This window comes from Cherax quadricarinatus, chromosome 59, assembly GCF_038502225.1.
Source record: "Cherax quadricarinatus isolate ZL_2023a chromosome 59, ASM3850222v1, whole genome shotgun sequence".
In the NCBI taxonomy this organism is placed as follows: Eukaryota; Metazoa; Arthropoda; class Malacostraca; order Decapoda; family Parastacidae; genus Cherax; species Cherax quadricarinatus.
The window spans coordinates 5886339-5912001 of NC_091350.1; the positions used below are offsets into that span (position 1 = coordinate 5886339).

Consider the following 25663-nt stretch of genomic DNA (forward strand, 5'->3'; position numbering starts at 1 on the left):
AGCTTCCTTGAGTGCCGTTTTCCTGCTCACTATAGTAGAGATGGTTGATTGGGATTTACAATACAACTTGGCCAGGTCCGACACACGCACTCCACTTTCATACTTTGCAATTATCTCTTTCTTCATTTCAATAGTCATTAGCACCCTTGGTCTCGATGGGTTGGCACTAGCTTTCTTGGGGCCCATGGTGACTTATTTTGCAGAAACAATCACCAAAAACAGTAATAATATGGAATGTACCGAATGTATCCTTAGATGCGCGCACACTGGCTGGCTTGTAAACACTGGCACACACGGGGCAGTTCAGGCCACACGTGGACACGTCTCTTATGAATCGTATCGCATACCGGGTTTTGTAACGGGAACCGAGGCAAATTTTTTGCGATATAATGCTTCGGATACCGGATTTATTGGATACCGATGACTTCGCGAACCGGGGGTCCACTGTATATTGGACTTAAGCAGTCAAATCTTTACCACATTGCCATTATAAATATTATTATTTTTCAACTTGACAACCATCTCCATCTCATGATGGAGGCACTGTATTTTCCACATCAAGAACACAAGTCATATTTAACACACTGGCTGTCTCCCACCCACCGAATAGGGTGACCAGAAAAAGAAATACTTTCACAACTCACATTATCAATATCTTGCTAAAGACGCATAAATATGAGTTCATATGTCCCTCCAAACTGCAAATATCCCCAGAGTGCAGGCACTGTACTTACCACATTATACAATGCATTATATAATACAATCTTTTTTTTTTTAACACACCGGCTGTACCCCACTGAGGCAAGGTGACCTAAAACGAAAAAAAATACAATCTTACATTTCAGTAACAGTGTTATACATCTTAACACTTGATATCCATCTAGCCTGGAGTTTTACCTAATGGAGGCTTCATTGTTGTTCTTCTCAAGTATTCATGTGAAGTACATTAAAACTCTTCATCCTCTAAACTAACGTAATACACTTAAGTCACTTCTTTAGGAATGCCTGTGGTTAATAAGCCAGGTTAGTATTAAACACAAACATCACCCGAATAGATGCCCATCATTGGAATAAATGAATACAAACATGAACTATCAATATAATGTAATTTTTGGTGTATTTCCGACACATGGTTAGCTAAATACAGACTTGTAAAATAAAATAAAAAATCTTAAGCTAAGTAGACAAAACTTTAAATAATGCGAGTATTAATGTTAAACTCCCATGAAGCTTAATTTAAAAATAAATACTGGCACACTTGAGATTCACTTGCAAAACTCCTGAAACCAATCACATTTATCAGTCACACACCATCCATTAACCCCAAAAATTGTCTGCCATGTGTGTACTACTAAGTTATAGAGATCAACATCCATGACATACTAGAATGTAAGTTTCATAGTTCCCTCAGATTTGTTGTGAACAGCAAATTATCCTACCCCAAGCAGTGAATGATGTAAACGGCTAACCTCTGACCCGTGTTTGATTTAAAATAGCGAATTTGTTTTTTTGGTTTTATTGGTTATTTCTTGGTGCCAATAGATAGACCAGACTACCAATATGCAGAAGCTTTTGGTTGGTTTAAGACCGGAAGTAGCCCGAGATAGGCCTTAAAATGGTGGAGATGGTCGATTTGGGTAAGTTTTCTGAGGAAGGGTAGAGCCCTTACTTGTGGTCTTACAGTGGTACCTCACGTTATGAACATCTCAAAACTCGTACAATTATGTAAGTGTATTTATGTAAGTGCTTTTGTAAGTGTACTTTTGGGGGTCTAAAATGGATTAATCTAATTTACATTATTCCTTATGGGAACAAATTCGTTCGGTAGCAGGATTCGAACAGCCTTCTGGAACGAAATAAATTCTTATCCCGAGGTACCACTGTACTAGTTTATTAACCCTTAAACGGTCCAAACGTATATATACGTTCACTCACGTAGCGCTCCAAATTTTTTGAGGAAAAAAGAAATCTTTTCTTTTAAAAGGAAAAAAGAGCATATGGTACCCAGGCATCCCCAATTATTTAAATATGGAACACAGTGAGTGCACACACCCATTCTCTCATGTCTAGGTGACTCAGGCTTATTGTGGCAATGTTGAATGAATGACAAAGAAAACGTATATATACGTTTGGGGCGCTACGCGCGTGAACGTATATATACGTTTAGACCGTTTAAGGGTTAATTGAGATATATTGGGGAAAGTATCAATTTGTGTAACAATGGATTAAAAATGGAGGGAAAGAGGAGAGGCCTGAGAACATAATGAACAAGAAGGTTGCTTTAGTGGTTCTAATGCCTAGTGTTTGTTTTGGACACTATTTTTACATTGGAATTTATTGAATAGTGTAAAATTGGACAAATTTCTTAATTCTGCTTAATAGGGTGGTTATAATGGATGAATGGGCAGTTCCTTGTGAGCATTGGATAGTATGGAAGGGATAGAAATGAAACAGCCAGGAATTGGGTAGCACAGGAACTGGCTTAACCCTTTCAGGGTTTCAGACGTACTAGTACGGCTTACACACCAGGGTTTTTGATGTACTAGTACGCCTAAATTCTAGCGCCCTCAAATCTAGCGAGAGAAAGTTGGTAGGCCTACATATGAAAGAATGGGTCTATGTGGTCAGTGTGCGCAGTATAAAAAAAATCCTGCAGCACAGTGCGTAATGAGAAAAAAAAAACTGACTGTTTTTGGATTAAAACAGCGACTTTGCACTGTATTTTCGTATGGTATTTATTGTTGTATTCTAGTTTTCCTAGTCTCATTTTATAGAATGGAAGACATATTACAGAAATTGAGATGACTTTGACTGGTTTTACAATGAAAAGTACCTTGAAATTGAGCTCAAAGTAGCAGAAATGTTCGATTTTTATCAAAGTTCAAAAGTAAACAAATCATGCTAAGCGTCCAATACACAAGTGTGCCGATATTATTTATACCATTTCTACACTAATGCAGTAGTCTACATAACAGTAAACATTCTATTTTTTGTGAGAATAAAAATTCAAAGTGGAAAGCAAAAGAATGTAAGAGGGGCGTGGGGATGTGACTAATGAACAGAGGAAATGTTATTTTAGTGCCAGGAATGTCTTTCTTGTTTATTCTGGACCCTTTTTAGAAATTGGCATCTTTTGAAATTTGTGAAATTGGCAAAATTGCTAAATTCTGACCACTGTATTGGATAGTTGAAATTGGTAAATGGGTGGTTTCTTGTACTCATTCGATAGAAAAAATGGAGTTCTAGTGAAATAGTTATGATTTTTGTCAACTAGTACGCTGGAATTGGCCTAAAATAGGGCTCAAAGTGGGCAAAATCGCCGATGCGTAAACATCATCGAGACCGCTAACTTCACGAGAGCATAATTCCATAAGTTTTCTATCAAATTTCATACTTTTGGTGTCATTATGATCGAGAAAAGATTCTCTGTCTTTTCATAAGAAAAAATTAATTTTTTTTTTAAAATTTGGGTGACCCTGAGAACAAGTCTGGGAGAGGGCCTGGGGACCCTGAAAAGGTTAAGAGAGGAGTCAAAGTAGGCAAAAATCACTGTGTAAAGTGCTCCCCAGCCTCCAAACTCATACAAGCATATTTGGTAAGTATTTCATCATATTTGGCATTTTTGGTGTCATCATTACTTTTAGAAAATTATTCTCTACCATTTTAGAATATAATTTTTTCTGTCAAACTTGTGGGCAGAGAATGGGCTTTCAATTTGAGGGGTGTGGATACTTTAAGTGCTAATAGCTTTATTTGCATGAAACAGTCACACAGTACATGCAAGACTACTGTTGATCCTTTCGGAGTCCAGACTCGATATGAAAATTGCTCTCAGGGTCCAAAATTTAAAAAAAAAATATATGAAATTGTAGAGGTAAAGACACCAAAAGTAAGAAATTTGATGGAAAACTTACACAATTACGCTTTTGCAAATTTAGAGGGCTTGGCGATATTTACACATAGGAGATTTCACCCACTCTGAGTCCTATATTAGGCCAATTCCATTGTTCCAATCAACCAAACTCTTAGTTATTTCACTAGTATACCTTCCATTCTATCGATACAGTTCAAGAAACCGCCCATTTAACTATTTCAACAACCCAATAAAGTGATCAGAAATCAATAATCTGGCAAGTTTCACACAAAACTAAAAAATTGACAATTTAAAAATAGGGTCCAGAATAAACAATCAGGCATTCCTGGCCCTAAAAAAAAAATTCCTCTGTTCATTAATTATGTCTCCAGGCCTCTCCTATATTACACTTGCTTTCCATTTTGAATTTTTATTAACACAAAAAATAGATTTACTGTTGTGTAGACCACTGCATTATTGCAATAATTGTATAAATAATGTCAGCATATTCATGAACCCGTATCAAACCAACTGGTTGGGCGCATGCTGGACAAGTGATGTAATCCCTGTCCTCTGGAATATTGGCAAAAATCAAACGCTTCTGCAATCCTAAATCATCTCTATTTCTGTAATATATCTTCCATTCTCTCAAATGATATCAAGAAAATGAAAATACAACTATAAAAACCATCCAAAAATACACTGCAAAGTTGCTGATTTAAACCAAATACACACAGTTTTTTCCTCCATCATGCACTGCATTGGGCAGGATATTTTCTTTATATGGTGCACACTCACTGCATAAACCCATTCTCTCATATCTAGGCCAAAATTTACCACTCACTACTTATCTGAGCTGAGCTCATCACGTAGTTCTAGAACACAGACCCCAAGCTCAACCTGTAGTACTACAGCACGGACCTCAAAAGGGTTCAATATCACGGAACTCAGTACAGTTTTCTCCGACATCCTTTCAAAGGCACAATCAACAGCCATGGCAAATATCAGATCTATAAGATAAATTATCCATATTATTATAATCAAAAAGAAGCACTAAGCCACAAGGGCTATACAGCTAAATTATCCATAAAAAACATACTGTACCTCATCTTAATAAATGAGGTACAGTATGCCTACTGTTCGTGAATAAATAAATGCATGAACAGTAGACATCATTACTATGCATGTACATAAGTATGCCTTTAGCAGACTACCACATTTGCTGATAGTTTCAAGAAGTGCTAGGGAAATTTTGTGTGCAAGACAAAGCCCCATGCCATACTGCCAAAGGCAAACAATTAGCTAAATGACTGTGAAATTTCAATCTTTAATGACTGGCCAGGTAACTCACTGGACTTAAATCCAAAAGAAAATGTGTGGAACTTTATGGCATGGACATGTCAACCCCCACCACCTATTCCCTCCCATGCACATATATACATATACTTTTTTTTTCATACCTCAATTGCCATCTGCCAAGGCAAGGTAATGCAGTAAAAATGCATTCATCATCGTTCATTCAATTGCCGTTTTGCCAGAAGTGTGCTGACATCACAATTCAGATTACTCTCCAGCCACAATATCTCCACCCTTCCTACAGATTGAAAGCAGAGCCCTTCCCACCTTCACTTTTCTGCTTTTCTTGTTCTCAAATGAAGGTGTAAAAATCAAAATCCATAAAATTAAACATTTAAATTATGCCAAACCATCATAAATTTCTTTGGTTAGCTACCTACATATATGACAACACTTAAAATCTCTTAATAATTCAATAACTTTATTCTTCATTCTTTTAGTCAGGTTACAAAGGTCCAAACAGTCCCTCTCTTATCTAAGCATATAAGCTCCAGCACCACAATTGCTAAGGTAACTTGAGTCAAATGAATTAAACAGCAAAAATTAAATTAATTGTATTCATAAGGAAAGAAATGGATGCCATTTACACATTTTCAATACAATGATAAAATGCAAGTTTCCCTCTAAGTACAGTGGAACTTCGGTTTTTGTCATTAATTCATTCCAGAAAGTCTGATGAAAACCAAATTCAATGAAAACTGAAGCAATATTTCCCAATAGAAATAATGTAAATCCAATTAATCCATTCCAGACACCCAAAAGTATTAACAAAAATTACATTTTATAGAGAATAATGAGAAAAAATATAAAGGACAAATGAAATGGATAAATGAACATTTAACATCACTTTTACCTTTATTGAGGACTCTTGCTGGCATATGGAAGACAGTGAGGAGGGGAGAGGGAAGAGAGATTATCTTTACCACCATCACTACTACCCTCTACCACCATCACTACCACCATCACTACCACCATCACTACCACCATCACTACCACCATCACTACCACCATCACTACCACCACCACTACCACCACCACTACCACCATCACTACCACCACCACTACCATCACCACTACCACCACCACTACCACCCTTCACCACCATCACTACCACCCTCTGCCTTTGTAGAAGGTGGTAGTGATATTTCTCCACAAAACTTTGCCACTAGTTCCACTTTCGTACTTTGCTACAAGTTCTTTCTTGAATTCTATCGTGTTTCTCACCTTCTTTATCAAAGGACTGGGATTCAGAGCTTTCTTTGGCCCCATGGTGACTTATTTAACAGTCGCACACAATAAACAAGCACAAAAAACAATGGATTATTACGAAATGTTTCGGATGGATGCGCAGAATATGTGGGATGCTTTGTGTAGGCGCGAGCAGGTGGACATATTCGGTACGGTGGACCACTGTCAAATCAACAAAATCTGAGGTGACGAACGAAAACTGGGACAAAATTTTGACGAAAAAAGTCGTCGAAAACCGAATTCGACGAAAACCAGGGCAAACGAAAACTGAGGTTCCACTGTATATTTGTGACTAATTCTTGACAAATTTATTTGACCTTTTTACCTCTTTCAGTATTACTTTATGTTAAAGTATTATACTTTCTACTCCATCCCAACCTCATCTGATGTCTTCATTATGTAACAAAAGGCAATGCAGAATTCAAATATTTTATTTCAATAACTTTTTTGAAAGGAATAGCTGCAATCTTAAATTCTATTTGGATTATGTCATAAAAGTAAACAAGCAATTATAGAATAGTACAAATAGAAGTCATTACATACAAACTAAGATAGTCTGCCTTTTTTTTTTTTTAACACAACAGCCATCTCCCACTGAGGCAGGGTGACCTGAAAGAGAAGAAAAACAAAGTTCTCTTCTTTTTATATTTTAGTAATTTATACAGAAGGGGTCACTAGCCCCTTGCTTTGGGAATTTTAGTCATCTCTTACAACACACATGGCTTACAGAGGAAAGATTCTTCTCCATCTACTTTAGTTTTCTATCAAAAGATAAAAATATGTAAATTATGGTTTATATATGTTTATACAAATGTACATAATAACTACATCTACAAACTCAAACAGACGATAGTTTAAAGTAATTTAGTGAGCTTATTATGACCTCTATATGCATCAAGCACCTAAATACTGTAATAGAATTATAATGGATGAGTTTGTGACAGCTTCAATTCATTTTTTTCATTTAAGTTTTGATTCTACTATTGAGAAATATTCCATAATACCCTGAGAAGGACGGTACTTTTTTATTCAGAGCAACAGTGGCTGGCAAGTGCTGTACTTGCTGGAATATGCAGGCCCAGGCCCTTTCCCACCAGTGGCCACTTCACAGAGGTGGCTTTTTCTTCTCCCTCACTGGCCTCACTGGTACTGATCCAGGGTTCTCATTTTCCACTGCTTCATCTGCTTTCTCTACTTGTCCAGAGGTCACCGATTCTTTTTTCTTGGCCTCGTGCTCATAAACAAGAGCCCTACCAGTGTCTTTTGCAGTACGTTTGGCAATTCCTTTGACCCCTAAAGAGGAAATGTTATGTCCCGCCAAAGCAGTTTGTCCAACAGCATACAAGGTATTGTCGGCCAAATGTCCAGCATCATCACCATACCTGCCAGAGAAGATCACCATAAGGTATGCTTTAGTAATGTAAGTAAAACTCTACATGTACAGTACTATAGTTATATCAACCAATAACTAGCAACTAAACAAACTTTTTTTAATTACCACGCCAGCTATCTCCTACCAAGGAAGGGTGGCAAAAAAAAAAAAACCACCATCATTCATTGAACAGCTGTCTTGCCAGACAGTATTCCCACTTCTTCAAAATGTAGGCACTTTACTATCCTCCTCTAGTCCAGCTAATTAGTGTTCCAGAATATCTTTATGTTTATATTTTGATAAAATACTCACCTTGGTTCTAAATATTCAATAAACAAGACAGAACACTTTATACTACAAAATTTAATTCCATCTAACACTTAAGAGTGGTTTCGAACCATGACTTATATATATGTTTAACATTTCAGATCACGTATATCTTTATTACTGTATTACAGTAATTTCTCTTATTTAAAATTCCCCTAATTCAGAAAGTGCAAAATCAAATTTTGAATGATAGAGATCCAAATACTCTATGCTCAATTTAGGTAGAAATTCAGAATTTTCCTACAGAAAATAAACATACAGTAATTCTGCTCTGGATCTGTTCACACTTCATAAACCTAATGCTTTCCTTCCTTTCTACATGACCAAACCAATTTACTGTAGTATTTTTCATTGCCTCATAAAAGAAAAGAAAAACACAAGAAACTGATGGAGGAAGGTTGCCAATATTTGGATGACCAAGTTTCTCATACTTCAAAAACATTTTTATAAAAAATCAAAAGGATATAAACTTTAGTACTGTATTTAGAAACAACTATGCTTTTTCAAATACATTGGCTATTTCCTACTTACTAAAAGGGCAGAGACATTATGGGCCACCAAACCAGAAATATTCATCCCCCTTTCCCCCTATTTTTAAAATGTAAACTTTACTTCTCACTTGCAAAACTTACTAGTAAGTACAAGTAACTGGTTTCTTTGAGTCCCTTTATAAATATTACCATGCTTCAACAGTACCACAGATCCTATAGAAAACTTGCCTTCATTCACTCAAATTTAACAAGCTCACATATGCCTAATAGACACTTATGGCCCTACCTCATTTGCATTTTCCTTTCACCTCTTCCTTGGACTTCCTATCCACCAAGGTTTAAATATACCAGATATTTCACAAACCATTTTCCATTCTTTATACAGCATTTTTCACACTATCATTAATGTTTTAAATTTCTTCACTCTATTGTTTTCTTAACACACTAGCCATCCCCCATCAAGGCAGGGTGATAAAAAAAAAAAAAAAAAAAGGAACATTTTCACCATCATTCACACTATCACTGTCTTTGCACAGGCACACAGATACGATAGTTTAGGTGTCACTTTCAACAGCAAAAATCCCAAACCCCTCCTTTAAAGTGCAGGCATTGTACTTCCCACTCTAGGACTGAAGTCCAGCTAACCAGTTTTCCTGAAACCTTTCAGGAAATATTAACCTGCTCACACTCCAACAGCTCATCAAGTCCCAAAAGCCATTTGTCTCCATTCACTCCTGTCTAACATGCTCACACATGCCTGCTATTTGTCCAAGCCCCTTGCACACAAAACTTCTTACCCCCCTCCCTCCATCCTTTCCTAAGATGACCCCTACCCCTCCTTCCCTCTACTACAGATTTATACACCATCCAAGTCATCATATTGTGCTCCATCCTCTTTAAATGACCAAACCACCACTATTCACATTACAATCATTTATCGCAATGCTTGTCCATTAAACCACCTTCTCACTGTAAAATACATAATTTAAAGAGAAAACATACCTCACATGTATACTGAAGCATCCGCACCACTGTGCTCATACAGTCCCCTATTTACGTTCTTTCTTACCCAATTCATCAATATTTCCGACTTTCTTTTCTTCGTAGATCCATTTGCTGATATACCTAGCAAATATCTAAATATATTTACTGTCTCCATTCATTCCCTATATTTCTACATACAGTAAAACCTTGATATTACAAACTAATAGGGGAGTGAGTTGGACCTGACTAGCTTGTGCTACTAGGTCTGATGATGTGCTCCTTCCTTAAGTGGAAGTGACCTGACTAGGTGGGTCATTGGGCTAATCCGGGAAGGAGGAGGACATGGACTTGCTTCGCATGGGTCAGTAGGCCTGTTGCAGTGTTCCTTCTTTCTTAAGTTCTTATGAGTGTTCGTTAAATCAGAATAATGTTAAATTGAAGGAAAGAAACCAAAATACTCTACTCAGTACCTAATACAATAGTGTACACACAGTTTAGATATTATAATAATCTGTGAAATTAAATGAGCAAAAAATATAACATAACCAGTGTGCTTTGTTTATCTCAAAACTGTTACATCAAGGCACATTATATAGAGGTCCATTATTGAGGATTTACAGTATTTTCAATACCCTACTCTTTCTGCAATCACCAGCAAAGAGAAAATAAAATCTAAGATATTATGCAGTATGACAAAACACTTGCAAGGGAATAAAGGGCCTAAATGAAAAAATAACAATGACTTAACATGCAAGATATTATGAAGTAAAATACTTGCCCAAATCTGAATATAAACACACAGTTTCTTAGAACAGAAAAAATATGAATAAATTACCAGTTTACATTACACTAATTTGAACAAAAATTAAAATACTCTAGCTCTACAGTCCAAACATAGTAAAGCAGATGCTGTGGAAATTATTTGGAATTTGAGGAAAGAGTAATATAGGAAGACTGCTGGGAAAAAATACAATTCTTAGTAGTTGTTCGGCCTACTTAAGTATGTGTAATTAGAGATGGTGAACCTGCTCAGCCCTTCCAGCAAGTTAATGCTTCAAGTAGCTATAATTAGGAAAGTGTCACCTTCAAGGGGTAATGCCTTCATGCTGAAGTGCTCATGATCCAAGAAACTGGAGCTACTCTCCCCCTTCCTCGAATTAAACCTGGTTGCCTCTCAATTCCCACATGGGAATTGTGGGTTCAGCACTTCCCCATGAACACTAATAATCAGGGAGATATACGGAAGTCAAACTCCATACTTATGAGTGATCACTTTGACAGTGTTATCAGTAATACTGGAGGCTAAAGTGGCTGCAGCAGTTTCTAAACTCATGTAGATGGTGGAGGCTCCTCGCAATGCTCCTGCTGCTACTTCCATCACACCTTCGACCTGTTGGTTGGTATAGTACAAATGTCAAGTCGCACTTCCTTCCTAAAAGTCCAAATCATTCTTTAACAATATGCTGAAAACTTGTAATAAAAAAAAATAGAACAATTCAAAAAGTGTGTTTGGGCTTCAAAGAGACAGCTTATTGGTCTTACAATTACCATGTCTGCCTATGGTGCAGTGGTAAAGAAATGAACTTTGTAATCTTAAGATCAATAGATTGTTAATTCTTGTGAATTGTCTAAGTTTGGCAAACTTACTCCTTCACTTCAGAGGTTCAGATGGAGTGAGAATTGGCTGTTGGAGAGCAGGAGTGCTAATAAAGTCAAGTATGTCAGAGAATTAATAAATCAGGATTCAGACGATAATTTGAACATGTACAGTTAATTTGAACAAGTACAGTTATTCAGGCTAAAATGTTGTGTAGTTTTAAAAATAGGTTAGATAAATACATGAGTGGGTGTGGGTGGGTGTGAGTTGGACCTGACTAGCTTGTGCTGCTGGGTCTGGTGCCGTGCTCCATCCTTGAGTGGAGGTGACCAAACTGGGTGGGTCATTGGGCTAATCCGGGGGTAAGGGTCATGGACCTGCTCTGCATGGGTCAGTAAGCCTGTTGCAGTGTTCCTTCTTTCTTATGTTCTACACAGTACGGTGTAGTGTACACCACTGCTACACAGTACAGTGTAGTGTACACCACTGCTACACAGTACAGTGTAGTGTACACCACTGCTACACAGTACAGTGTAGTGTACACCACTGCTACACAGTACAGTGTAGTGTACACCACTGCTACACAGTACAGTGTAGTGTACACCACTGCTACACAGTACAGTGTAGTGTACACCACTGCTACACAGTACAGTGTAGTGTACACCACTGCTACACAGTACAGTGTAGTGTACACCACTGCTACACAGTACAGTGTAGTGTACACCACTGCTACACAGTACAGTGTAGTGTACACCACTGCTACACAGTACAGTGTAGTGTACACCACTGCTACACAGTACAGTGTAGTGTACACCACTGCTACACAGTACAGTGTAGTGTACACCACTGCAACAGTACAGTGTAGTGTACACCACTGCTACACAGTACAGTGTAGTGTACACCACTGCTACACAGTAGTGTAGTGTACACCACTGCTACACAGCACAGTGTAGTGTACACCACTGCTACACAGCACAGTGTAGTGTACACCACTGCTACACAGTAGTGTAGTGTACACCACTGCTACACAGTACAGTGTAGTGTACATCACTGCTACACAGTACAGTGTAGTGTACACTGCTACACAGTACAGTAGTGTACATCACTGCTACACAGTATGTTGTAGTGTACACCACCACTACACAGTAGTGTAGTGTACACCACTGCTATATAGTACAGTGTAATGTACATCACTGTTACACAGTACAGTGTAGTGTACATCACTGCTACACAGTACAGTGTAGTGTACATCACTGCTACACAGTACAGTGTAGTGTACACCACTGCTACACAGTACAGTGTAGTGTACATCATTGCTACACAGTACAGTGTAGTGTACATCATTGCTACACAGTACAGTGTGTAGTGTACATCATTCCTACACAGTACAGTGTAGTGTACACCACTGATACACAGTACAGTGTAGTGTACACCACTGATACACAGTACAGTGTAGTGTACATTACTGTTACACAGTACAGTGTAGTGTACATTACTGCTACACAGTACAGTGTAGTGCACATCACTGCTACACAGTACAGTGTGTAGTGTACATCACTGCTACACAGTACAGTGTGTAGTGTACATCATTCCTACACAGTACAGTGTAGTGTATACCACTGATACACAGTAGTGTATACCACTGATACACAGTACAGTGTAGTGTACATCACTGCTACACAGTAGTGTAGTGTACATCACTGCTACACAGTAGTGTAGTGTACATCACTGCTACACAGTACAGTGTAGTGTACATCACTGCTACACAGTACAGTGTAGTGTACATCACTGCTACACAGTACAGTGTAGTGTACACCACTGATACACAGTACAGTGTAGTGTACACCACTGATACACAGTACAGTGTAGTGTACACCACTGATACACAGTACAGTGTAGTGTATACCACTGATACACAGTGCAGTGTAGTGTACACCACTGATACACAGTACAGTGTAGTGTACACCACTGATACACAGTACAGTGTAGTGTACACCACTGATACACAGTACAGTGTAGTGTACACCACTGATACACAGTACAGTGTAGTGTACACCACTGATACACAGTACAGTGTAGTGTATACCACTGATACACAGTGCAGTGTAGTGTACACCACTGCTACCCAGTACAGTGTAGTGTACACCACTGATACACAGTACAGTGTAGTGTACACCACTGATACACAGTACAGTGTAGTGTACACCACTGATACACAGTACAGTGTAGTGTACACCACTGATACACAGTACAGTGTAGTGTACACCACTGATACACAGTGCAGTGTAGTGTACACCACTGATACACAGTGCAGTGTAGTGTACACCACTGCTACACAGTACAGTGTAGTGTACACCACTGCTACACAGTACAGTAGTGTACACCACTGCTACACAGTACAGTGTAGTGTACACCACTGATACACAGTACAGTGTAGTGTACACCACTGATACACAGTACAGTGTAGTGTACACCACTGCTACACAGTACAGTGTAGTGTACACCACTGCTACACAGTACAGTGTAGTGTACACCACTGCTACACAGTACAGTGTAGTGTACACCACTGATACACAGTACAGTGTAGTGTACACCACTGATACACAGTACAGTGTAGTGTACACCACTGATACACAGTGCAGTGTAGTGTACACCACTGCTACACAGTACAGTGTAGTGTACACCACTGCTACACAGTACAGTGTAGTGTACACCACTGCTACACAGTACAGTGTAGTGTACACCACTGATACACAGTACAGTGTAGTGTACACCACTGATACACAGTAGTGTAGTGTACACCACTGATACACAGTACAGTGTAGTGTACACCACTGATACACAGTGCAGTGTAGTGTACACCACTGCTACACAGTACAGTGTAGTGTACACCACTGCTACACAGTACAGTGTAGTGTACACCACTGCTACACAGTACAGTGTAGTGTACACCACTGCTACACAGTACAGTGTAGTGTACACCACTGCTACACAGTACAGTGTAGTGTACACCACTGATACACAGTACAGTGTAGTGTACACCACTGATACACAGTACAGTGTAGTGTACACCACTGCTACACAGTACAGTGTAGTGTACACCACTGCTACACAGTACAGTGTAGTGTACACCACTGCTACACAGTACAGTGTAGTGTACACCACTGCTACACAGTACAGTGTAGTGTACACCACTGATACACAGTACAGTGTAGTGTACACCACTGCTACACAGTGCAGTGTAGTGTATACCACTGATACACAGTACAGTGTAGTGTACACCACTGCTACACAGTACAGTGTAGTGTACACCACTGCTACACAGTACAGTGTAGTGTACACCACTGATACACAGTACAGTGTAGTGTACACCACTGCTACACAGTGCAGTGTAGTGTATACCACTGATACACAGTACAGTGTAGTGTACACCACTGCTACACAGTACAGTGTAGTGTACACCACTGCTACACAGTACAGTGTAGTGTACACCACTGCTACACAGTACAGTGTAGTGTACACCACTGCTACACAGTACAGTGTAGTGTACACCACTGCTACACAGTACAGTGTAGTGTACACCACTGATACACAGTACAGTGTAGTGTACACCACTGCTACACAGTACAGTGTAGTGTACACCACTGCTACACAGTGCAGTGTAGTGTACACCACTGCTACACAGTACAGTGTAGTGTACACCACTGCTACACAGTACAGTGTAGTGTACACCACTGCTACACAGTACAGTGTAGTGTACACCACTGCTACACAGTACAGTGTAGTGTACACCACTGCTACCCAGTACAGTGTAGTGTACACCACTGCTACACAGTGCAGTGCAGTCTACTGAACATAATGTTTCCTCCTGAAGCATAACTGAACTTACTGAAATTCACGACAAAAAATTGGTAAAGAGAAGTTATATTTACTCGTTAGGATTAAGGCAAAATTTCTTATAAAGATAAATATGTATACACAGTGGTGGGCACAGTTCCACTAATCCACTAACCGCTAATTAGCAGAACTAACTTTTTGTTTAACGGATTAGAGTTTCAGCTAACTTCGGAAACCGTTAGAAGACCAATTAGCTTCTGCTAAAGAAAGTTCCGCTAACTTTGAGTCCAAAAAAAAAATTCATACAGTGTTGGTAGTCAGAAAGCAATGCCTTTTCAACAACGCATGTGTTTGTTCCTGTCTGCTGTGGGAGTTTCTCCAACAGTAAGTAAGGCACGCTATTGGCCGACTACATGTAAATGTGACTTGTCAATGCAGCAGCAGCAGCAACATCAGAGCAGCATTGTTATAGTCTTACAGTGTCAGCCATCACTGAGGTGTGTAGTCACTTATCGTTATGAACAGGGGAGACGTTTCTGTTCTGCCTGAGGGTGTTGTTCAGGAGTCTGCAGCGGCTGTGGTTGAAGCAGAGGCCGCTCAGAAAATAAAATGTATATTGGATTTAAACTGACGTTTGATTTCATTCGTTCATTTAACTATTTGTGTGCACCTGCATGGCTGCATCGCTGGTGCAGCGATAAGCTGGCCTCAAGGTTTCAACTTTAAGCACAATTTTCAACTACTTGTTTGTAGTTTATTGGGTTCAAAATCTAAATTAAGTTAAATGCAAACATGAACAGAAACAGATTTTTTTTTTTTTTTATCACACTGGCCGATTCCCACCAAGGCAGGGTGGCCCGAAAAAGAAAAACTTTCACCATCATTCACTCCATCACTGTCTTGCCAGAAGGGTGCTTTACACTACAGTTTTTAAACTGCAACATTAACACCCCTCCTTCAGAGTGCAGGCACTGTACTTCCCATCTCCAGGACTCAAGTCCGGCCTGCCGGTTTCCTTGAACCCCTTCATAAATGTTACTTTGCTCACACTCCAACAGCACGTCAAGTATTAAAAACCATTTGTCTCCATTCACTCCTATCAAACACGCTCACGCATGCCTGCTGGAAGTCCAAACCCCTCGCACACAAAACCTCCTTTACCCCCTCTCTCCAACCTTTCCTAGGCCGACCCCTACCCCGCCTTCCTTCCACTATAGACTGATACACTCTTGAAGTCATTCTGTTTCGCTCCATTCTCTCTACATGCCCAAACCACCTCAACAACCCTTCCTCAGCCCTCTGGACAACAGTTTTGGTAATCCCGCACCTCCTCCTAACTTCCAAACTACAAATTCTCTGCATTATATTCACACCACACATTGCCCTCAGACATGACATCTCCACTGCCTCCAGCCTTCTCCTCGCTGCAACATTCATCACCCATGCCTCACACCCATATAAGAGCGTTGGTAAAACTATACTCTCATACATTCCCCTCTTTGCCTCCAAGGACAAAGTTCTTTGTCTCCACAGACTCCTAAGTGCACCACTCACTCTTTTCCCCTCATCAATTCTATGATTCACCTCATCTTTCATAGACCCATCCGCTGACACGTCCACTCCCAAATATCTGAATACATTCACCTCCTCCATACTCTCTCCCTCCAATCTGATATTCAATCTTTCATCACCTAATCTTTTTGTTATCCTCATAACCTTACTCTTTCCTGTATTCACCTTTAATTTTCTTCTTTTGCACACCTTACCAAATTCATCCACCAATCTCTGCAACTTCTCTTCAGAATCTCCCAAGAGCACAGTGTCATCAGCAAAGAGCAGCTGTGACAACTCCCACTTTGTGTGTGATTCTTTATCTTTTAACTCCACGCCTCTTGCCAAGACCCTCGCATTTACTTCTCTTACAACCCCATCTATAAATATATTAAACCACGGTGACATCACACATCCTTGTCTAAGGCCTACTTTTACTGGGAAATAATTTCCCTCTTTCCTACATACTCTAACTTGAGCCTCACTATCCTCGTAAAAACTCTTCACTGCTTTCAGTAACCTACCTCCTACACCATACACTTGCAACATCTGCCACATTGCCCCCCTATCCACCCTGTCATACGCCTTTTCCAAATCCATAAATGCCACAAAGACCTCTTTAGCCTTATCTAAATACTGTTCACTTACATGTTTCACTGTAAACACCTGGTCCACACACCCCCTACCTTTCCTAAAGCCTCCTTGTTCATCTGCTATCCTATTCTCCGTCTTACTCTTAATTCTTTCAATAATAACTCTACCATACACTTTACCAGGTATACTCAGCAGACTTATCCTCCTATAATTTTTGCAGTCTTTTATCCCCTTTGCCTTTATACAAAGGAACTATGCATGCTCTCTGCCAATCCCTAGGTACCTTACCCTCTTCCATACATTTATTAAATAATTGCACCAGCCACTCCAAAACTATATCCCCACCTGCTTTTAACATTTCTATCTTTATCCCATCAATCCCGGCTGCCTTACCCCCTTTCATTTTACCTACTGCCTCACGAACTTCCCCCACACTCACAACTGGCTCTTCCTCACTCCTACAAGATGTTATTCCTCCTTGTCCTATACACGAAATCACAGCTTCCCTATCTTCATCAACATTTAACAATTCCTCAAAATATTCCCTCCATCTTCCCAATACCTCTAACTCTCCATTTAATAACTCTCCTCTCCTATTTTTAACTGACAAATCCATTTGTTCTCTAGGCTTTCTTAACTTGTTAATCTCACTCCAAAACTTTTTCTTATTTTCAACAAAATTTGTTGATAACATCTCACCCACTCTCTCATTTGCTCTCTTTTTACATTGCTTCACCACTCTCTTAACCTCTCTCTTTTTCTCCATATACTCTTCCCTCCTTGCATCACTTCTACTTTGTAAAAACTTCTCATATGCTAACTTTTTCTCCCTTACTACTCTCTTTACATCATCATTCCACCAATCGCTCCTCTTCCCTCCCGCACCCACTTTCCTGGAACCACAAACTTCTGCTGAACACTAACACTACATTTTTAAACCTACCTTCGACCCCATTGCCTATGCTCTCATTAGCCCATCTATCCTCCAATAGCTGTTTATATCTTACCCTAACTGCCTCCTCTTTTAGTTTATAAACCTTCACCTCTCTCTTCCCTGATACTTCTATTCTCCTTGTATCCCATCTACCTTTTACTCTCAGTGTAGCTACAACTAGAAAGTGATCTGATATATCTGTGGCCCCTCTATAAACATGTACATCCTGAAGTCTACTCAACAGTCTTTTATCTATCAATACATAATCCAACAAACTACTGTCATTTCGTCCTACATCATATCTTGTATACTTATTTATCCTCTTTTTCTTAAAATATGTATTACCTATAACTAAACCCCTTTCTATACGAAGTTCAATCAAAGGGCTCCCATTATCATTTACACCTGGCACCCCAAACTTACCTACCACACCCTCTCTAAAAGTTTCTCCTACTTTAGCATTCAGGTCCCCTACCACAATTACTCTCTCACTTGGTTCAAAGGCTCCTATACATTCACTTAACATCTCCCAAAATCTCTCTCTCCTCTGCATTCCTCTCTTCTCCAGGTGCATACACGCTTATTATGACCCACTTCTCGCATCCAACCTTTACTTTAATCCACATAATTCTTGAATTTACACATTCATATTCTCTTTTCTCCTTCCATAACTGATCATTCAATATTACTGCTACCCATTCCTTTGCTCTAACTCTCTCAGATACTCCAGATTTAATCCCATTTATTTCCCCCCACTGAAACTCCCCTACCCCTTTCAGCTTTGTTTCGCTTAGGGCCAGGACATCCAACTTCTTTTCATTCATAACATCAGCAATCATCTGTTTCTTGTCATCCGCACTACATCCATGCACATTCAAGCATCCCAGTTTTATAAAGTTTTTCTTCTTCTCTTTTTTAGTAAATGTCTACAGGAGAAGGGGTTACTAGCCCATTGCTCCCGGCATTTTAGTCGCCTCATATGACACGCATGGCTTACGGAGGAAAGATTCTTTTCCACTTCCCCATGGAAATGAACAAATACAATGGGTAACTGGAACTAGTAAAGAAAACAGTTAAATAAGCTAGCTCGATCAAGTGTGACGTTGTCGGTCACTCGTGTTACATCACAAAATTAAACAATTGCTATTTTCGCACTAGCGGCACTTGATCATCATATAACCTTGGCATTCTATATCTTATTAGGAAGCTCTCCAGATCTGTTCCAAAAGTCTTAAAACTAAGAGTAAAAGACCAAAAAACTAAACCGAATCTGAATTCATATGAAAAAGTTAGCGTTTAGTGTTAGCTTCCGCTAATTTTTTTGGCATTTAGCAGTTTAGTGTTAGCGGAGCTAATTTTTTGGTTAGTGGATCAGCGGTTAGTGAAGCTAACTTTTCAGTTAGATGTGCCCACCACTGTGTATACACATATGAACGTGTCACTGAAAGAGTGCATTTGTTGTTGAATATTTTTTCAAATTTTTGCCCCCCTTTAAAATGTGTGAGCGTGTTAGATAGGAGTGAATGTAGACGAATAGATTTTGGGACCTGACGAGATGTTGGAGTCTGAGCAGGGTAATATTTTGTTAAGGGATTCGGGGAAACTGGTTAGCTGGACTTGAGTCCTGCAGGTGGGAAGTACAGTGCCTGCACTTTAAAGGACAGGTATGGGATACTGGCTGTTTGGAGTGACATCTACATTGTCATATCTGAGCACCTCTACAAAGACAGTGATTATGTGTGAATGATGGTGAAAGTGTTTCTTTTTCTGGGTCACCCTGCCTCAGTGTTAAAAAATATCTTCTTTCTTTCAACACACCGGCCGTATCCCACCAAGGCAGGGTGGGATAATACATACAGGAGAAGGGGTTACTAGCCCCTTGCTCCCGGCATTTTAGTTGCCTCTTACAACATGCATGGCTTACGGAGGAAGAATTCTGTTCCACTTCCCCATAGAGATAAGAGGAAATAAACAAGAACAAGAATAGAAGAAAATAGAAGAAAACCCAGAGGGGTGTGTATATATATGCTTGTACATGTATGTGTAGTGTGACCTAAGTTTAAGTAGAAGTAGCAAGACGTACCTGAAATCTTGCATGTTTATGAGACAGAAAAAAGGACACCAGCAATCCTACCATCATGTAAAACAATTACAGGCTTTCGTTTTACACTCACTTGGCAGAACAGTAGTACCTCCCTGGGTGGTTGCTGTCTACCAACCTACTACCTATATATCTTCTTTCTTTCAACACATCGACCGTATCCCACCGAGGTGGGGTGGCCCAAAAGGAAAAACGAAAGTTTCTCCTTTTGCATTTAGTAATATATACAGGAGAAGGGGTTGCTAGCCCCTTGCTCCCGGCATTTTAGTTGCCTCTTACAACATGCATGGCGTACGGAGGAAGAATTCTGTTCCACTTCCCCATGGAGGTAAGAGGCAGGAACCATACATAGTTTTAAGATGAGGTTTGATAAAGCTCATGGAGCAGGGAGAGAAAGGACCAAGTAGCAATCAAGGTAGAGGTGGGGCCAGGAGCTATGACTCGACCCCTGCAACCACAAATAGGTGAGTACACAGTATATAGAGTAAATCATAAGGAATTACTCTAGTACCAGGTTACCTAAACAACAGAAATACAACAGCAACTTAGGCAATGTTTGCATATACCATATAACATTGTTTTAAGTGGCCCAGGAGTTACATACATAAAAAAATGTAAAAACAGCATTTTAGTTACTCACATTTGAGCTGGCTTGTTGTTCATTCTGTCCTGTAAAGTGACTGATAGCCCGGGTGCTCTGTTTCTGAATCTGTGGTGCCAAGCGCTTTCCCAGTGCCATTGTTGCCTTCCCAACCTGACTTACTGCAATTTACATAAATTATCTTTTGTCTTCAAACAGTCTCTTGAATATTTGAGTACAGTGGACCCTCGGTTATTGGCCATTCCACATACTGGCCAACTCGATTATTGGCCGGTATTTCGGCTTCCGGTTATCAGCCGATATTTCACTTAGAAAGTGAGAAACACGAAGGAATTTAAGAAAGAAGTTATTGAAAAATATGAGAGTGGTGTGCGGGTGCTGGAATTGACCAGAATGCATGAGAAAAACAAATCAACAATCACTTCTATACTGGCAAAGAAAGTAGAAATCAAGGAAGCTAATGTTGCAAAAGGAGTAAATGTGCTAACGAAACAAAGGTCACCAATAATGGAAGATATGGAGAAGTTATTGTTGTTGTGGATCACCGAAAAACAATTAGCAGGAGATAGTGCTGTGGAGTTGATTACATGTACATGTATCTGTGAGAAGGCAAGACAGTTGCATGCGGATCTTTTGAAGAAAATGCCTGGAACAAGTGCTGCTGTTAGTGAATTTAGGGCCAACAAAGGCTGGTTTGAGACATTTAAGAAGCGTAGTGGCATACACAGTGTGGTAAGGCATGGCAAGGCTTTGAGACCTGAAGTCCTTATGGAGAGGGATTCCCCTTCCAAACAATAAATCCTCCCTCTCTCCTCCTCACTATCTTCCATGAGCCAACAAGAGTCTTCAATAAAGGTATGTAATAGTGATTTAATTGTTCATGTATTTATTATATTTAGTTCTCATTGTTTTGTGTATGTAAAACTATAATTAATTTTTACAAAAATTATTTTTTGTGAATATTTTTGGTTGTCTGGAACAGATTAACTTTTTTTTTTTTTTTTTTTTTTTTAAAAAGCAGCCATCTCCCACTTAGGCAGGGTGACTCAAAAAGAAAGAAATCCCCAAAAAGAAAATACTTTCATCATCATTCAGCACTTTCAACACACTCACACATAATCACTGTTTTTGCAGAGGTGCTCAGAACACAACAGTTTAGAAGCATATACGTATAAACATACACAATGTATCCCTCCAAACTGCTAATATCCCAAACCCCTCCTTTAGAGTGCAGGCATTATACTTCCCATTTCCAGGACTCAAGTCCGGCTATACAAAAATAACTGGTTTCCCTGAATCCCTTCACTAAATATTACCCTGCTCACACTCCAACAGATCGTCAGGTCCCAAATACCATTCATCTCCATTCACTCCTATCGAACATGCTCATGCACGCCTGCTGGAAGTCCAAGCCCCTCGCCCACAAAACCTCCCTTACCCCTTCCAACCTTTTCGAGGTCGACCCCTACCCCGCCTTCCTTCCCTTACAGATTTAAATGCTCTCCACGTCATTCTACTTTGATCCATTCTCTCTAAATGACCAAACCACCTCAACAACCCCTCTGCAGCCCTCTGACTAATACTTTTATTAACTCCACACCTTCTCCTAATTTCCACACTCCGAATTTTCTGCATAATATTTACACCACACATTGCCCTTAGACAGGACATCTCCACTGCCTCCAACTGCCTCCTCACTGCTGCATTCACAACCCAAGCTTCACACCCATATAAGAGTGTTGGTACTACTATACTTTCATACATTCCCTTCTTTGCCTCCATAGATAACGTTTTTTGTCTCCACATATACCTCAATGCACTACTCACCTTTTTTCCCTCATCAATTCTATGATTAACCTCATCCTTCATAAATCCATCCACTGACACGTCAACTCCGAAGTATCTGAAAACATCCACTTCTTCCATACTCCTCCTCCCCAATTTAATATCCAATTTTTCTTTATCTAAATCACTTGATACCCTCATCACCTTACTCTTTTCTATATTCACTTTCAACTTTCTACCTTTACACACACTCCCAAACTCATCCACTAACCTTTGCGATTTTTATTTAGAATCTCCCATAAGCACAGTATCATCAGCAAAAAGCAACTGTGTCAATTCCCATTTTGTATTTAATTCCCCATAATTTAATACCACCCCTCTCCTGAACACGCTAGCATTTACTTCTTTTACAACCCCATCTATAAATATATTAAACAACCATGGCGACATTACACATCCCTGTCTAAGACCTACTTTTACTGGGAAGTAGTCTCCCTCTCTTCTACACACCCTAACCTGAGCCTCACTATCCTCATAAAAACTCTTTACAGCATTTAGTAACTTACCACTTATTCCATATACTTGCAACATCTGCCACATTGCTCCCCTATCCACTCTATCATATGCCTTTTCTAAATCCATATATGCAATAAAAACTTCCCTACCTTTATCTAAATACTGTTCACATATATGTGTACGCAAATGGGGCAAACTCTTCTGCACAACCAATTACAGTTGGTGTCCCACAGGGAAGTGTCCTTGGCCCTCTTCTCTTTCTCCTATACATAAATGACCTTCCAAATGCTTCGCAATTACTCAAACCCACACTATTTGCAGATGACACTACATACGTCTTCTCTCACCCGAGCCCAGTCACGCTAGCCAATACTGTAAATACCGAATTACAGAAAATATCTACCTGGATGAGGACTAACAAACTTACACTAAACATTGACAAAACCTACTTCATTCAGTTTGGTAACAGAGCTACAGATGTCCCTCTTAACATAATGATAAATGGATCACCTATCACAAAACTAACAGAGGGAAAATTCTTAGGAATCCACCTTGATAATAGACTCAAATTTCATACACATATACATCAAATTTCTAAGAAAATTTCCAAGACTGTAGGCATACTATCGAAGATACGGTACTATGTTCCACAGTCAGCCCTCCTGGCCCTATATCACTCTCTTATTTACCCCTATCTCACCTATGGAATTTGTGCATGGGGCTCAACAACAATTAACCATCTCAGACCACTAATTACCCAACAAAAGGCTGCAGTTAGAATGATAACAAATTCTCACTACAGGCAGCACACTCCACCAATATTCAATACACTAAACCTACTCACCATACAAAACATCCATACTTATTACTGCACCTATTACATACATAGAACACTTAACTCTGATATTAACCCTCCCCTCAAACATCTCCTTGCCAACCTCAACAGAACACATGACCATAACACAAGGCACAGATCACTCTTTGATGTTCCTCGTGTCCATCTCACACTATGCAAAAACTCAATGCACATAAAAGGCCCTAAAATCTGGAATTCATTACCTGTAAATATAAAAGAAACACAACCTGTTTATAAATTCAAGTCTCTTCTCAAAGATTACTTACTCACCCAAAACCAAATAAATACTGAATAACTGAACATTATAAATTGTATATCTTAAATGTTTCTCACAATTATATCACATAAATGTTAAACCTAAAACCCAATCTAACTTTATTTTTTTTAAATACACTACCTAACAGAATCACTACCTAACTGAATGCAACCATATGACCTGTCTTTGTAATACTCACTTGTGCTTTATAGTTATCTGTTTACATTAATGTTTTATCACTGATTTCATCATTGCTTAGTAGCAGCGCTGTATAGTCCTTGTGGCTTAGCGCTTCTTTTTGATTATAATAATAATAATAATCATTGCTTAGTTAATCTTAAGTTAATTTTAAGCCAGCCCGTAATGCTATGCATAGTATAAGTGGCTTTGGCATACTGCTCTTATCTGTATTTTTTTTGTACCTCTGTATGTGTGCACAAATTGGAAATAAATAAATAAATAAATAAATAAATAAATAAATGTAAACACTTGATCTACACATCCCCTACCCACTCTGAAACCTCCTTGCTCATCCGCAATCCTACATTATGTCTTGCCTGTAATTCTGTCAATTATAACCTTGCCGTACACTTTTCCTGGTATACTCAGTAAACTTATTCCTCTATAATTTTTACAATCTCTTTTGTCCCCCTTCCCTTTATATAAAGGAAGTATACAAGCTTTCTGCCAATCCCTAGGTACCTTCCCCTGTTTCATACATTTATTAAACAATAACCACTCCACTATATCCACCCCCTGCTTTTAACATTTGTCATAATCCCGTCAGTTCCAACTGCTTTATCCCTTTCATTCTACATAATGCCTCACGCACCTCCCCCACACTCCCATCCTGATCTTCACTCCTAAAAGATGTACCTCCCTGGCCAGTGCATGAAATTGCTGCCTCCCTTTCTTCGTCGACATTTAAAAGTTCCTCAAAATATTCCCACCATCTACCCAAAACCTCCATCTCCCCATCTACTAACTCCCCTACTCTGTTTTTAACTGACAAATCCATTCGTTCTCTAGGCTTTCTTAACTTGTTTAACTCACTCCAAAATTTTTTCTTATTTTCTTTAAAACTCCTTGACAGTGCCTCTCCCACTATCATTTGCTCTCCTTTTGTATTTACATTAATTCGTAAGGGAAATATTACTTCGTTTTTCGGCCATTTCAGTTTTAGGCCAACCTTCTGGAACGGATTATGGCCAATAACGAGGGTCCACTATATATAATTCTGCCTTTCCATCCTCAATTCCTCTTAAGATCCTTATAAGAATATTTTTCAATACATTTACACTACTGACAAATATACTTTTAATGTTAATTTATTATTATTATTATTATTATTATTATTATTTACTATTTTAATTGAAGAGCTTTTTGGCAAAAACAGATATGAAA

At 39.1% G+C, this 25663-nt stretch overlaps 1 protein-coding gene across 3 annotated transcripts in view; it reads right to left on the reverse strand.

The window, feature by feature from the left end:
* Nucleotides 1–1089: 1089 nt before the first annotated feature.
* The window catches only part of spartin, a 76056-nt gene continuing 51482 nt past the window's right edge, over nt 1090–25663 (reverse strand). For all 3 annotated transcript variants that reach the window (XM_053791111.2, XM_053791110.2, XM_053791112.2), the window contains exons 10-12: nt 20886–21007; nt 10891–11021; nt 1090–7839 (exon numbers count right to left, since the gene is read on the reverse strand). In XM_053791111.2, the coding sequence (XP_053647086.1) occupies nt 7563–7839; nt 10891–11021; nt 20886–21007 (530 nt within the window). In that variant the 3' untranslated portion in view covers nt 1090–7562. The remainder of the gene's footprint in view (nt 7840–10890; nt 11022–20885; nt 21008–25663) is intronic.